Source organism: Trachurus japonicus, chromosome 5, assembly GCF_045865225.1.
Source record: "Trachurus japonicus isolate A0001 chromosome 5, Traja_1.0".
Taxonomy (NCBI): Eukaryota; Metazoa; Chordata; class Actinopteri; order Carangiformes; family Carangidae; genus Trachurus; species Trachurus japonicus.
In genome coordinates, this window is record NC_140911.1 from 25,858,398 (window position 1) to 25,875,749 (window position 17,352).

At 41.6% G+C, this 17,352-nt stretch overlaps 1 protein-coding gene across 1 annotated transcript in view; it reads left to right on the forward strand.

Moving 5' to 3' along the window:
* The first annotated feature begins 13,308 nt into the window (after positions 1 to 13,308).
* The window catches only part of tafa3a (TAFA chemokine like family member 3a), a 41,507-nt gene continuing 37,463 nt past the window's right edge, over positions 13,309 to 17,352 (forward strand). The window contains exon 1 of the mRNA XM_085777034.1: positions 13,309 to 13,420. Coding sequence (XP_085633160.1) covers positions 13,312 to 13,420 — 109 coding nt within the window. The 5' untranslated portion in view covers positions 13,309 to 13,311. The remainder of the gene's footprint in view (positions 13,421 to 17,352) is intronic.

Here is a 17,352-nt window from a genome sequence, read left to right on the forward strand (position 1 = left end):
ATCTGATCCCTGCTGCGTTGTACCGTGTGTCCGGTGGCACAGAACATGCTATGAGGACACAGGATGAGTCAGAAGCAAGTAGACATCACTGAACCACAATAGCAGGGGGAGATAGAGAGATAGAGCAGGACAGAACAAGATAGAGGGACTAGCCAAGTGTGACTCCAGCTACACTGAGATGACCTCTGCCTCTGCACCCGAGGGGATGTTTCCTAACAGGTCTGAGCCTAATGTTGGCTTCTGGAACTAAGTACTCGGCCTCCTCTGGTCAGCCGCTTCTAAACTAACACCACGCAAAGCCTGCCAGGGACTAAACAGTGGAACATGGTTCGCAGTTCTTCACCTCTACCCACTACATTTACTGCTTTCTTTTCACAACTCCAATTTTCTCTGTTGGTATTCGGCACAATGGGAGTCTGACACACAGAGTGTGATTGTGGCAAGTTACTGAACCAGGGATAACTATGAAATCTATGAACAAGTTGGTTACGCCTAAAAGCAGTTGTTCACCAGAAATCCAGGAGCGGGTGGTGTGCTGACAGGACGAGCAACTCAAACAGTGCTTGACCAATTAAGGATAAAAATAGACAACAAGTAGAACCATACTGAAGTGGAAATGATAGATGATCTCTCTTTACATATCAGAGGAGCACTGCATCCCATAAAGGATGTGATTATTTCCCGTTTGAAGTCCCTCCTGTGGTGGCAGTAGGTTTGCTGTTATATCTTTTATTGTTGTCACGTTCGTGAAGGCTTAGGCTCGTCAAGCAGAGACAAAACAGCATCTTTTCGGTATTAGCACATGCACATTGTGGACAATCCTTGGATGTGGGAGGTGTGACTAGATAGACAAGTTACTTGACAAGCTGTCTTTGACTTAGCATCCACTGATCTGAGATCAGAAATATTGCAACATTGCAACACTGCACAGTTATGTGCGTAAAAAACTAAAATTATACATTAACTTCTAGTAGTCAAAGAGCTGTTTGAACATTTTGAATAATTAGGATTTTTTTTTGGGGGGGGGGGGTCAGCACTCTCACCTCTCAGCAGGAAGGTTCTGGGTCCATTTCCTGGGCCTGGCCATATTTCTCCCATGTTTCCATTGGTTCTCTTTAGGTTCTCCAGCTTACTCCCACATTCAATGTACACCAGACGAACTGGAAACTCTAAATTGTTAATGGGTGTGAATTTGAGTGTGTATAGACTGTAGACTGGCCACCTGTCTAGGGTCAATCCTACCCATGCCCAATGCCAGCTGGGCCTGACTCCAGGCCCCAGTTACCCTGCATAGAGAAGTGGTATAGACAATGAATGGAAGGATTTTTTTCTAACTTTTTTTTCCATCTTATCATAATTTTTGGTCAATACATTTTAACATGCTGTGATATTGGACATAAAAACACACAGGTTTTGCTTACTCTTGGTCCATCAGTATCAAACAAAAACACAGCACTTATAACTGAAGTTGATGCCAGTGCTCCATATGACTTTGTTTTTTACGCCTGGAATCAGCCCTATGTGATTTGATCACACTGGCTTCACTCTTCTTGCTAAGCGTAATGAGGCAGCAGCAGCAGGTAAAGGAGCAAATTACTCTGATTTATTGCCTCAAATTGGTTTAAACTGTCTCACTAATCACCTTAGTGAACATGTTTTAGGGTGTACTGCTGTATCATGGAGCAACTTTTAATGAAGGAAATTTTCACAGACATTCTCATGGCTAACTATCAAAATGTAAGTTATAACACCCAGCCTCTCTACTCTTTATTTACCATGATCATATCTTTTCCTGTCTGTGCATCAGGGTGGAGGAGGATCTGCACTGAGTGGGAAGTTTGATGCAGAATAACACAGGATCCTGCATTGTCACTGAAGTGTGTCATTGATAGTCCATTCTTGAGCCCTGCTTGGCCTATCTGTAAAAGCCACTGCATGCCACCGCTAGCAGCCATTGTTAAATAGTGCGGACTAATAGGTCTTCGAACACTATTGCTGAGAGCACAGTGGGGCGAGCTATAATTGATTGGTTGAAAAACACAAGTGACGGAGCATGCCACACACTCTTTTTGTCACATAATATTGACTGTATTGATGCATTTTGGACTCACTTCCTTTCAAAATGCCATACTTTCTTGTTCTTGTATATGTTTATACATACAATGTGGTGCAGGTCCAAAAATGAACTAGTCATTTCTCATTCTGTTTATTAAAGATAAATAGGGCACTATTCTCAATAAATCCTCCTTCTACCATCCATCACCAGCCCCAAATATTTGCCACTCCCAAAATAAATTATTTATTGCACCACTGAAGAATCACAGACATGAGTTACATTTAAAAATGAGATGAAGGTTGAGATAGAGAACATATTTTACCATTTAAGCCATGTGTACTCTGCTGAAGGTGAAAAATTGAGGTGTAGTTCAGCTATACTGTATATGGAAATACCCAGTGGGCACAATTTGCAGAAAATGTGTGTGTGTTTTCTTTTCTTCTTGTTTGGTCATGACTCAAACATGGTCATGACTCATGGCTCAAACAAACCAGATGCATCTGTATTGCAAGCACCAGCACCAGTGATGCAGGGCCGTGTCTATGGAGACATCAGGAGATGTGCTGAAACAATGTGTGGTGCTCCACTCATGTTCATGTTCATGTTCATCATTTGTAAACTAATTTGTTGAGTTTACAAAAAAAACATGAGCTCATTCAATAAACAGTGTTAATTGAACAAGTTCATGCATACAGTAACACTGCATATATACACACATGCTGTCAGGGGTTGTTGTTTGGTCTCAGCAGTGGGGGGTGTGAGGAAGTCAGAGGTTGTTCAATCAATATTCAGATGTGGTATACTTCACAATGTGTATCCCAGTAAGGACAAGCTACCTTTAGGTCTGTGTAAGTAGGATGACTTGTTAATACAGATAGATAGATAGATAGATAGATAGATAGATAGATAGATAGATAGATAGATAGATAGATAGATAGATAGATAGATAGATAGATAGATACATACATACATACATACATACATACATACATACATACATACATACATGCATGCATGCATGCATGCATGCATACATACATACATACATACATACATACACTCAATGCATCTCCAACAGCACGTGTGTCACTTTAGAATCAGTAAAGCACCTACAACTGCTTGTAAAACTTGTTGTGAGTGTACTACTGTATAATGATTTAATGCAGCTCAGACGACCATATACCACTGTTCTGATCAACGCAGGTCTGCTGTCTGGATTGTGGTAGCTGAGCAGTAGCAGGTTTTTAGGCACCTCATCAAATTCCTGTGGAAATTATGCCCCTGCGTACTATAAAGAAACGTAAGGAAAACAATTGTCTCAAAATATGATTTGTACAAATGGTTTGCAGAAATGTGAATTAAATCCCTCTTGTGCTTTATGGACTAAAGCATAAAAAGCTTTATAGTTCTATGAGACTTCAGAGATTTCATACATTATCAGATTAGCAGGGAAGAATGAGCCAATAATACAGTATATCATGGTCCCACCTTTCAAACAAGTGTAAACTAAGCTCAGTACATAATCACATTTATTTTAGATTTTAAAGAAAAAATTTTAATGAAATAGAAAAAAAGTGTTGTTTTCAGTCTGTTTGAATTTTTTTTTTTTTTTTGCCTTTCTCATGTGGTGCTGTCATATTTACATCCCTACAACATCAGTGCCAACTGAGCCATATGCTGCAGTGTTAATTGTGCGTTTGATTACATGCCATGCATTATTCCCAACCAAGTCCTAATTTTGTGTAAGGTAATCAGTCCTGCTGAGTTAAGGCCGTCGCTGACAGGCTCACTGATGCTCATCCGTCACTCGTTGTGTGATTTTTCCCACAGCAGTCAGTTGTGTAATGTGCAAATCTTTTTCTTGGTTCCAGTTATCTGTAGGATTGCTCAGGATTTGTGGGTAGAAAAACACACTTGGGGCAAATTCCATCACTTTATGGTAATGGCCATTCCTTCAATCCATTCATCTAGGGATTTAAGTTGCGAGCATTCCCGCTTATCCTGTCACTACAATCCTTTTGTGAAACAGCTGTGAAACCAGGAGCACTCAGGATTGGCAGTGCCTAGTCTTCTTCCGAGACTTTCTGTGTCTCAACTCATCGCTATTAACTGGAGATGTATTTTAAAGCAAAGATCAGACACACATGTCAGCCGTTGTCTTCCTATGTGTGGGAGAGGATGACAGAAGAACTAATCATTATCACCACTAACACTGAGATAAGCATTCATCCAACACCTCCATGAAATGACAGGTCCAGCAGCCAGGTCATCACTGTCTCTCTCTGATTAGTATAATATCAGGTTGACGTTGTCATTTTGTCTTTAATGCCAGTGATTTCTCCTATAATGCAGTGGAGAAAAGGACCGTATAGTTTCCTTTAATTGTGCTAACAGCGAGTCTTTTATGCCTTCATGCTGCTGGTTTCTGTGTGTATTGAAACAACTGGAGGAGATCTGGCTTTTGAAACACAGTCCTGAGAGGCAACTGTTAGATTAAACTTAGCCGTCAGACAATGAAATGAAAGAACACGTAGTGTGTTTTGACACATTAGTGCACTGAATCACTCGACATAAGTGGAACATATGCTCCTACTGCAGGGTACACAGTTGTCGAGCTGGCTGCTCTTGTTGTTAGCACATTCTCTGGTGTCAAGTGCATTTCTTTGACTCTCATGAGGAATTAATGAGTTATGGCATAACTCATTAATTGACCTTGTGCATAACTGTTATGCACAAGGTCAATTAATCAAATGAATACTTGACATTTGGAGTGTTACTAATGTACATACAGTAGGGTGAAGATGTGAAGAAATAGAAGTGCCTGCTAGAGAGAAATAATTTTCTTTTTCGACCAGAGTTGAGCTACATTGCTTCAGCATTTAGTTTGGTTAGCACTTGCCACTTCACTAAATTATTATCGTTTGGGCTTTAAAAGAAAAGGAGGAGTTGGCATGGATGGTCATTTATTGATTCACAACATTTCAATGTGGTATATCAAACTGGAATTGAATCATAATATGATTGATTAGTAAATTTAACAAAAAGATTTGAATAAAAAACATACGAACTCTGGCAATTTTGCCATTTTGGAAACTTCCCCATTGAAGTCATGTCTCGTTATATTAAACATTAACATCACCTTGGACTATGGAAACTAGGACTGGTGTTGAATGGTTCACTATTGGCTGACATTTCATTGACTGTCAATAATGTACAGATTCACTGATAAAGGATTACATTTATTTAGTTGCATCCCTACCTAAAAGCTTGTGGATTCTGTCATTTCTCAGCAAAGGAAGTTTGCTGTAAATCATCAGAAAAATCGTTTGGTTTTAGAACTCAAGCCCCTTTCCAAGCAGTTTACGAGGCTTGCATCCAAGTCCTAATAAACTCACTCAATGTGCTGCCAAATAACTTTAGTTTAAAGTTTAGTGGAGATTCAAAAGTTTCTAGTGAGACCAAAGATGTCAAGCTGACTTTTGGAGAAACGTCCGTAAAATGATGCACAAGACATTTGAAAGATTTCCACTTGATGGAATGATGCCGCCACAAAAAAAACATGGCGTGTTGGATACGAATATCTCACTAAAGCTGATAGAGAATATGTAGTTTATTAGATTGTTAGATAATGAGAGATTTGATTATTTTAACAACTATAAAGCAAATAAACCAATGGCGTAGCCACGGGTGTGCCAGGGTGTGCCAGTGCCACCCACAGAGGAAGCTGGCACACCCAAAAATTTGATGCATTTTTTGTTTTTGTTATAGTCTATAGCTACTAACATGTTATCGATCAGTCAATAAATTTGTAAAAATTGCCGTCAGGTGATGCGTTGCGACATCTGCACCGGCTCGCGGAGAAACTGGACTAATGGAATAATTAACGAGTTCAAGGCCAAGCCACGCCGTCTTGCCCTTTAAATTGAGAGCTGCGCAGTGCGCACAGCAGCGATATCGTTGTCCTCTTCTGCTTTGCGATATAAAACCATCAGGCCAGGCTGTTACATAATCATATGTGATGAATGATGAGCCCAGTAGTTGTGTTCAGATGGTTAAATAGCTTTGTTGATCATGCGATCGAAATCATTTAAGCGCCGTTACGCACGCCGCACCTCTCTTGTCCAGTGCGCTCCTCTCCTCTCCTCCCTCTCCAGTACCTGGCTGGTCAGCTCTGGGACCGGGGCTGAGAGACGTCACCGCTGCCTTCACTTCGTCCGTGATCCCTCTGTTCAGGGTGTTTAGATCCGAGTGTGGCCTGAGTGTCCCACCTGAGCTCTGTGCCATAGCGCGCAGCTCCAGCCCAATGAATGACAGCAGGTCTCCCACCTGCTCAGCTGCTGCTCAACACTGATCAGAGCAGCTCTCCCTCCTTTGCTGAGGTTTTATTATAAACTAAAATCTTCTTTTGTTCTTTGCCGCATACCTATATCTCCCCATCTTCTCTTCACTTCATTTCTTCTCTTCTTGTTCTACCAACCACATTTTAACTTTCTCATAGATAATCTCCCACGTTTCTTATGCTGCAGCTCCACAATATGTTTATTTGTCCCTCTCTCTATTAATGCGTCGGATCAAATTTTTATTCTGCGTTTGTATCCATCCAGCTCTCTGTCCACACTCTCCATGGCGGAAACGATTACGCGCAAAACCCTCATTTAAATACTGCGGTTTGCGCGTGTTGTCATTTAGATCACCATTGTGCGTGCGCTAACCAGACACGCAAAAGTGTGTTTTTTTATGACTTTGTTATTCATTTATTTGAGCACGTCATATGTGTGAATGTTTAGACCTGTTGTACTGTTGACTATAAGAGCAGTTACTAAGCAGTTTTTTTTTACTCAGCGTTGCATAGCCTATAGATTAGAAGATAAGTATGATCATACAGTACGGCTTGCCATGATGCGACTGTTAAAGTTATTATGTGCAGTCTGTGTCTGATGCTAGTTAAAGGCCTATGGCTTGCTGACAGCGAATAACACATGGTTTGTTATTACTGATGAGAACGCACACAACATATAATGTTGGAATTCTTTTGAATATTTATGGAGGTGTAATGCTCAGTTTGTTGAAAATAAATTTGGCACACCCAGTCTTTGCAGGTGCACACCCAATGTCTTTTTTCTGGCTACGCCACTGTAATAAACGAAAGGGATCAACAAACATACCAAGGATTGATATTATTTCAACAACATATAGAGACTGTCCTATCAGGTCAAATATATGAAGTCTGATTGTTATATGATGTATAATATTACTGCAACATCCACTGTTGTGTTCACACATCCCCTAGTTTCCTCTTTGACCTGTCAACAACAGAAAAAAGGTGTCAGCACATCCGTCCAGCTGAATTAAACCTTCAGTTCAGTTGCTGTTCTAAGTCTCAGCACACTTGATGTTCTTCTATTATAGCTGTTTATGCAACTGAGGGAAGGCTTGGCCCGGGGCATGACTGCTGGTAGGCCTACACAACCGGCAGTGTGTCACATTTAGATAAGAGGTAAACAAAAACGCCTAACATAAAACACAACACCGCATTTTGTTTTGCCCTCTAACCACAGCAGCCACCTCGAGCTCGTCCACTCTTTGTCATGTATCAGCTGTAAACACACTCCTCTGTCGTATCAGCCCCATTGACTCACTGCTGCTACTGGGGAATGGGTGCTCGGGGGTGGGTGTTTTGTTGTGTGAAAGCTTGCGTGTGCACATGTGTGTTGATTGTTCTTTTTCTGTCCATTAGTGTGTAATCAGAGAGGATCTCTCCTCAATTAGCAGCTGTGACGATAACAAAGGTAGAGGAAGGGTATTATTTCACTGTTTGCTATATAATACAAAAGTTGCTAACAGCACAGCAAGATATCTCTTCAGTACCACCTGGTTACTCTGAAATTACAAAGTGGATTGCCTTAAAAAACTGAAAATAAAAAGTTAGTGATTGACTTACAAGATTAGGTTATTTTGTGTTTAATATTTACAGACACCCTCAGGGCAAGTGGAAATATTCAAACCACAAAGGGCTGTAGAGGTATAATATATCAATTTGATATTTATTTTCCCCATGCAATCAAAACAACACAGTATTGTGTGTTAGTAAGTTTTCAGGTTTTCCACAGTGCCACCATTGGTCCCCAATAGGGCCGGCTGACTGATCTTATTTTCGTCGTCATCGCAGTATCATCATGCATGATAAAAACATCTCAAAAGGTTGCCAGAAATGTGATGAGTACGTTTTATTTGGCGCCATGCCATTGCCTTCACACTCGTATACCTCGTAAGTGTAACCTGAGTGACATCGCTAGATGTAACGTACTGTAACAACAATGGCGGACTTCCATTGGGTCCCACAGATAGCGTGCCTGAAACACGTCCATGCAGCATTGATCGGCATATTTGTACTGGCACAACTTAAACTGTTTAGTCGACTTATAATGTTTGGAGTATGTTTACAGCGTGAAAGCTTTCCACTCCTCTTCTCCATTTTTATTATCTCTGTGTGGCAATGTTACAGCGCAACCACAGGCCTGACATACTATATGTACTACAGTGTATTGAGTTGTTTTCAGTTAGCAAGATAGATAGATAGATAGATAGATAGATAGATAGATATGCACACCTGGATATTTGTTTATTTATCGCAAGTCATATCATTGCAACATCACATATTTTGCTGATATGATGCAGGCCTAGTCCCCAGTCATTTCAGTTAGTTGCCTAAACAGAAACATGGTCACATCTAAACTGGCACCAGAGAATAATTTGGGGGTAAACAAATGAAGCTGAGTATGAGTATCTAGGTTTACTGAAACAGGCACAATGTGGCCTGAACTGCCTTCACTAATGCTTCCATGCTGTAGTTCTTGTCATCTTATCTACACTCAGACCTTACATGTAGGGTTGGATAAGTTGTTACTGTGTGATAATTTAATGCTAATTTCTGTGAGGAGGCAAAGGGTTGACAGTTTGGAGAATATGTGGTCACCTCACTAAATCTGTAGGTGTTGCCTCCTGCATGTAAAACCCAGACTTAACCTGTGCCTAAATAGGTTTTCCCCGATTGGGCCATTTTGTGATGAGCCACCTGGTCTCAGTGTCACATCCATCAGGTGGAATAATTTCCCTGTTAACCTGCTCCAACAAGCCACCTGAACACTGAACACGACCAGACACAGGATGGCAATTGAAGAATTATGCTCAGAGTGCATTTAAATCTACTTAAGAAATAAAAGCAGACATGCTACTGTCCAAACCAAAAATCTATAAACACTCACAGACTAAATGCCAGACATTTCATTTTCAGCAAGCAGGACAGCGTGCACTCAAATTCCAATTATTTCTGGAGTTCAGCTGTCAGAGAGATTTATTAGTTTTCTCTCGTCTTCTTATCAGTGTAAGCTAACTGCAAATAAGTAAAAAATAAGACCATGGACTGGGGCTAAAATATTTAATGTGGGTTTAATATGTCCTTTATAAAATAAACAGAAGTGGAGGAAATTAAAGGTAATAAACTGAAAGTGAAGTGGAGCTATTGAACTGGGTCTTGAGTTTCCAAAGCACGACTCACATTAGAAGTTGTAGTGTATTTGCAGCTGTGCTCTGTCTTTGCTCTGCCAAAGTGAAAAAATCTTTTTTTAATCAAGTTACCTGTTCATCTTATTTGGTGTTGGGGGCGGTGTGTTGGTATGGAACCAAACGACAGTGGCTGCAGGTGGAAATTAGTTCTCCAGCTCAGTGGGAGTTAATTTAACTGGTCAGGCCCTGATGAACAAACTAAAAGATCACTTCAGCCACTTCAGTTACACTGGAAGCAGCAGTGTGTATCTCCTCTGTAACGTTATAGTCTGCAGAAGCCACTCACATCAGACAATGCCTGCACAATGGAGTCCTTTAAGGCCTCCACACGGTAAAGGTACTTTGTGGTGTGCTTCGTAGACCTACAAAGTAACAGTATGTTTACATTCTTGCCAGAAGACATTGAGTTTGTCCTTGAGGTTTACAATAAAGTTTAGTTTTTTCCCTGGAAGCAGGTTTTTAGGTGAATCTGAAACCTGCACTGTTGGCATCTAACTGTGCGCTGTCTGGCTGGCTGTCTTGCATCCAAGCATATGTGCTTCCTCATGTGGGGGGGCGTCAGATGCTAAAAACAATACTCAATAGTGCTACCACTGGTCAAAAACTCAAAAAGTTAGAAAACCCTTTTAGATGTACATGCCAAACCTCTCTCATGACTAAATCAATTTGTTGTTACATTTACAACAGCATCAACATGTCATCTAAATGTCTCTATGTTGCCTTGTGTTTGTTTTGAAACTTGATTTTTTTTTTCATATTGGGGCTTATGTACAGCAAACTTTGTCTTGATTGACAGGTGTCTCAGCCTATCACAGTCAGCTCTCATGATCGCTGCTTTTTCACCTCGCCTCACCCCAGGTCCATCCAGGCGCTAACCCTTTTTACCTAGAGCTGGATTATTCAGATTTGACACGTCACCGAGTGGCAATGAGTGTAAATGTAAACCCTGGGCTTCAAATGGTCCCTTCATGAATCTGCGTGTGATGTTACAGACACTGTGCCTGTGCGCATAACATCCTGGTTGCGTCAGCTGTCTGAGACTGTACAGAATTCGAGCCTCCTGTTAAGATCTTACCCAGCTCTGGCTGTCAGTACAAAGGCAGTCGCAGCAAAACATTTCCCTCACATGCAAGTCTCTGCCAGATAAGCAAGAATTGATCTCTATGCATAAAACCAAGCATTTTACTAATTTGACTGACTACACTGGAACAGAGTTCAAAGCAGAGCTGTGATTTGCGACTGCTTCCTCACGAGAGAGGAGGCCAGTTCTGTTGGCAGTAAGATGAGCTACTGATTGCATTGCTTGTTCTCTCTCTCCACGGGCCTCTCAGATGGAGATGGAGAGAATTACTGAACAACAGCCCTCTGAAAGTACAAGAAGATTACTGAGCAGAGCACATTAAGACAGACCACACAAACAGCATTACTCACCTCCCAGGTAGCAGGATGACAGCAAGTGGGCGAGAGGAGACAGAGAGCGTAAAGAGACTTCATTTGTTCTCTGTCTCTGAAACCAAATTGCTATTATAAATTACAGTGTGTTTATAGTTTCTAAAATTATCACTGAATGTGTCTGCAAGAAGTAGCCAGACGACACATACAGGACATGGCATGATAATTACATACAAAAGCAGCCTAACGTTTTGTTGAGTCAGCCTCTACTGTGTTACTTGTTTGATTTATTTTGTTTAAGAAAGCTTACACAGCGCAAATCCCTGCATGTTATTAAAGGTATACTCTTTAATAAAGGGCTGTAAGGTCCACAACAGAAAAATGTACTGTGAAATCTGCAAAATACTTACTAAGGATCCTTACTTAGTGCTGCAAGTTTGGTAATGTAGCCACTACTAACCAATGGCTAAAATGCCAGTCTGTAGGAGTGTGCCCGAATCCAAATATATATATATATATATTGGGAAAGGCACGAATAACTAGATTGATCTGTCCAAACATCCTCGTCATTATCAGGCTGAGGAAGCTGCAGTGTTTCCTCAGATGGAGCCACGTCTAGAGCCATGTGGCAGTTTTTAGTTTGGCTTGGTGTTTAAGCGTAGTCCAGCTCCATCCGGCTCCATGTCTATCACTGTCTTACGCTGGTGGAGGAGGCATTAATTAAAAGTCAGACAGTGAAAGTGAGAATGTGGAAAATATATCTCATAATGATTTATACAGCAATAGTATATCAATTTGGTGCTTTAAAGACCTCTGTATTAGCAGAATTTACTTAACTTCCTTTAATGTAATGTTTCTTTGTAATTTGGCTCCATCTGTTCTCACTCTCTAGAAACAGTGAATGTTGTGATAAAAGCAAAAAAAAACAAAAAAAAAACACCCACTTCCAATATAGCCTTTACTCACTTCCAGATACACATACTGTACAGATATTGGCCCAACCACTCAGGAAAATGTAGCCCAAGCATTTAACATTTGTTACCTGAGCGTCCCTTTAAAAAAAAAAATTCAATTCAACAAAGAGTTGTAGAAGAAGAGAGAGAAAGCTCTTCACGCTAATGATCTCGTAAACTGACAGCTAGCCTGTGAGTCCAGTTGCTAAAAGGACAGTAGGTGTCACAGTGTTTCATCAAAATCAGAGGCCCTGTTGGGAGCATGGAGGCTTGTGTCACTGCTGTCTGAAAACCATTCCCCTCTCTGTCGGAGGAGGTTAAAACAGCTGGATTGTGTAACAAAGCTAATAGGTTACGATAGCTTTTTCTACTGCTGCATCTGTTTCCTCAAAGGTCAGCACTGTCAGGACGGCTTGCCATTGGTCCACACAGTGTGAATTTGCATGTCAGAGTTCAGTAAAATCTAACTGTGCGTTCACACCAAAAGCTTCCACAGCGTCAAAAACGCCGGAAGTCAATTCATTTTCAATGAGAGCCTGGCGACACTGAGCGTCCAAAGCGTCAACAGGCGTCGCCGCGCTTCCAAAGCCGTCCAAAGCGTCCAAAGCTTCCAAAGCGCCCAAAGCGTCACCAGACGAGAAGTTGAGCCGTGGTTAACTTTAGGGTAATGAGCTATGACGCGGTTCGGCGGCAACCGGCGGCAGCCTGTCAGAATAGAGATGTCCGTCGGCTGCCTTTTTTTCCTTTTTTTTTGTATTTCGGCTCCCCAATGACCAGCGCGATCGAACTTTGACGTCAGTCACCTGACGAGCGGCCAAAGCGGCTGAAAATATTTGCCGTTTTGGGAGCTGTCTTGTCTGACGCCCACCCTCGAGCGTTTTTGACGCTTTGGAAGCTTTTGGTGTGAACGCACAGTAACTTGACACATCAAAAATTAGCACAGATTTGCTCTGCTCCCCATATAGGCAAATCCACCGACTGCTGCATTTCCACAGCTTAATTTCTTTGTTTTAAATCCTGACATGTCTGGGCCTTGATCAAAGTCATTTGTTGGTTTTGGCTGTGGAGGTAATTATTTGAATTTTCTTGGCAGTATGTAGCCTGCATTTCGAGCATCGTGGGGAACCCTGTTGCGCTAGGCTAATCCTGAACACGGCCAAGGCGTCCAGTTAAAGCTCTGTAGATCTGAGCTTTGTGATTCCAGGAGTTACTCTAATTGACCACCTCTCACAGCCAAGTCAAAGCTTTGGGAGCTCGTTGGCCTGAGTCCAAGTGAGCCAGCTGACACATCCGACTCCTCATGTGATCAGAAATGCCTGATGATTCCTGTCTGTCTTTTCCAGAATGCGGAGGGACCTGCAGAGCATGTGCAGAAGGGCGTTGCTGCTGACCATCTGTATGGTGTCTCTCTGGGGACAACTGACCAGTGCATCGTCACACAGAAGCCACATAGGTATGACACTGTACTGTACTGTATATGTATATGTATCCCTGTTTCCTTCAGGGATTGGTGGATGAGCATGCTGCTTTAATTCATAAAACACTTTTCATTCATAACAAACTGCTACTTCGATCTGCAGCTCCACAGTAGAAGCTTAGGAATAAAGAAAAGTGCAGATATCTTTTTTTTTATTTTTTATGTTTTCTCTATTGCAGCCATAGCTCATAAAAAGTAAAAGAAAATGTCTTCTCCAGAAAAAAAGTTTTTACTTTATTTTATTTTTTTAATGGGAGCTTTTGGGAAACAGTGGCATCAAACTGTGGCAAACACACCAGCAGGGTGGAAATTGCATGGGCATTAATGGCATTCAGAGGAACAGTAAACAAACACACTCTTTCACATGTTCTTCTTTAGTGAGCGTCTTGCTGAATAATAGACTTTGTTCATGAAGACAGTGTATTTCTCATTAACTTTCCCCCTGTATGTTTCAGCATCTCTTTCATAATTGTATGTCTGGATCATCAAAATGCATCGTAAGAAATAACAATTATGTCTGTGACTGTATCCAGAATAAACTGCTGCAGCGTGCACAGTGCAGTTCTTTACAGTGCAGGTCAGTCTCATGCACTGGCCTCAGTTCTCTTCACTTGCTTTGTAAAAAGAAGCTGATAATTGGCTGAGCCTTCTCGCTCTCTCTGCTCACCGGCAAGGTAAAGATGTACTGTGAGGCTTTGTTTTTTGCACAAGGGAATTCAGCAATGTAGCAGTAACACAAGTCAAGCATCCCAGGGAAAAAAGTGGTGCCAGTGAAGCAGCGGTGTGCAGTGACTGTTGCAGATAGGCAGACAGAAGCCATCATTTTCCTCCACCACTGAAAGAATACGCTTAAATTGAAGCCCTGCAGTCTGATTTTTGTGGTAGTTACATCAAATGTGTAGTAGCCTTTTGAAGAATAAGGGCTTTAAATCACTCTTATGATGATCTTAAGAATGTTTGACATTAGCTGCCAGTGACGCTCACCCTGCATAGTTATTGGAGCATTTCTCCGAACCCTTCCTTGGCATGACAGTAAGTGGAATTGAAGTGAATTATCGATTTTGGGTGAAGTATCCCTTTAAATTATTGAAAATACTGCACTTACTCGTTCACCAACCATGCAGAAATGTTAGTCCTTGGGCACTTTAACAATACCCATATCCTGCCACCAGGAGGCACGTGACCAACTTTCCGCCTGACCAATGGATGACGTTACTCTCTTATTCCAGAACTCCAGTAAGATGTAAGGACATTATAATTATATCGTTCCACTTCAGTTTTGTTGTAATTGATGTTTATTTTAAGCCTCAAGTGGTCAAGAACGCCTAGCCTTGCTTGTCCTGACATTGCACCACTACAGTACAGTAAGTGTGTGCATGCATCGCTTTGTGTGTGAGTTTTTGGCTGGGGACAAGACCTTTCAAAAACGATTTTCCCTTAATGGAGAGATGGCCTGATCCCTGGGCATAACGGTACAAACTGTGACTACACATTGGAATAATGAGTCTTACTCCACTGGAGGACAAACAGCACACATTGGCTGGAGGGGAACATCTCTGTGTTAGCCGAAAACAAAAACACAGGGACCAGCAAAAGGACTTAGAGAGGGTATCAAAATCTGGGGCCACGACAGGACAGACTACAGGGAGAGAGGACACACTAGATGGAACAAAATGGATTATTGCATGGGCCTTGTCGAGGTGTGTTTCTCTTTGGAAGAAGCTCTGACAGCAGTTAATTCTCTCTCAGCATAAAGTTTTTTACCTCACCAGCAAAGAATTATGTTGTAGTGTATGTAACTATTGCATTATTGTTGCATTCCTTGTAATTCATTTGCCTGGGGAGAACCACTCCATTTAATTTTTCTTTTCCTGTGTCCCAACATTCGCATGGGGTCTAAAATGCCTTTTTTTCCCCTGCTCTTCTGTTTTGTAATACAGTGTACAAAGAGCAGTTTTATCAAAGATTCTCTCCTGCTTCAAAATGACTGTGCAAGGTCCATAAATGTTAAGTACAGAAGAACTGGACTTGCCTGTGTCGAGCTCTGACCTCAGACTCACCCAACACCTTTCAGATGAACTGCAACCCCAACTGCAAGCCAAGGCCTTTTCTCTTAACATCAGTGTAGCACCTCACTAATGCTCCGCTAGCTGAGCAGGAGAAAATTCGTCCAGTCAGGCTCCAAACCCTCGTGGAAAATCTGTCACTGCAGCGTTTGAGCTGATTTTTGTGATGAGGTGTCCACATATTTCCAGCATCATCCACCTCGTGTTTACTTTTCACCTTCTGGTGTAATGATCTAATCAATGTATTTAATAGCTATTTACTGGATATATTTGATGATTACAGTGTGGACTGACAGTGCAGTGGTAAATCCCATATGTTTGACTGAAAACATGCCGGATGAACCATTCTCCAGGCTTACATCACTCTCGCTTTGGTTTTGCATTTGTCCCACTCTGGTGGTTTGTGCGCTCATTCCCATGATTTATTATGGGAGGGAGGGAAAGAGAGAGAGAGACAGAGAGACAGAGAGAGAGAGAGAGAGAGCCAACAAAAGTAGCCTGGCTCAGTTCTCCCCAGGCTGCACTGACACTGAGGTAATCACGCTGCCTGTCCCTGAGCTGCGGAGGTCAAGTCAAGGTGGGCCCAATAAACAAACCTCTTTAGCCCTTCTGTTTATTGAGGTGGGGGCTTCACCAAAGCAATTGAACCTTTCACCATAGCCTGACTGGAGCACGCTGAGCTTACAGCGTGCACACATAACCCCTGTAATAAGACCACTGCATCCCCCAGAGCACCATCTACATTCATTAGCTAGTCATGAAAGAGTGGAGAGGGAGAGAGATAAAGAGAAAGAGAGACATAGAGAGAGAGAGAAAGAGAGAGAGAGAGAGGGTGCTGGAGGAGAGCATTCCAGAGAGAGTGAGTGCGATTACAAGTACCTTTCGGCTCTACAATTTGTTTTGGTCCCGTCGATAGGATTTAGACTGATGATGTGACCAGGTCAAATGGGAGCCTCATTGCTCAGCTATTTAGATACTTGTGTACTTCTTTTTTTTCTTCTCAGTAACTCACTTTGTCTCATTTAAAAAGCAGTAATCATACAGTACTCTCTGTGGTGTGTTGGTCAGTGTCTGCAAGGGCAAATGCTGAAATGTGGTAGAGAGGAAAACAGGCGTGAAAAACACATTTCCCACTGATGCAGTGTGGCAGCACTTCCCTCTTCTTGAGATGAAAACACTCTAAGCAGCGCCGTTTACAGGTCGTAAACTCTGTTACATTTTTAAATGTAAGGAATTAAGCCACATGGCTCATGAATAGCTCCACAAATTGGAATCAAAATGACTTTGGAGCACAGGTTTACGCTGGGTTTAAATCAAGGTCCTGTTCTATATTCACATACACACAAGAGGCCATGCTGCCTTATTAATAAGATGAAACTGTGCACTGGCTCTCATTTGAATTCAGTGGAATATTTCCATATTTGCTTATGGTAGAGACTTTCTAAAAACTGTGTGATGCACTCTAATGGCTCATTCTCAGGCTGATTTTAATGCTTCAGGGGATTTTTTTGTATTCTATGTAAATTGGCTTTAACTTTTTTCCCCCCTCCTCATTTTCAATGTTTCATATTAGGAACAAACTGATTCTCCGGAGCCCAAATTAATAGCAGAATCCAAAAAGAAACTTTCCCCCCTCCCTACCCAGTCAGTTTAATTTTTAGAAAAGATATATTAAGGTAGTGTCACATTAATAAAATATTATAAAGTGAAATATGCTTACTAGATACACTGGAGTTGTTTCCCTTTGCCAGCCTGCAGGGAGAAAGGCCGTTAAGATGTGCGGCGAGCTTTTTACGCTTGATGGGTCCTGATGAAAACCAGGCAGCAGCAGAATACTTTTTT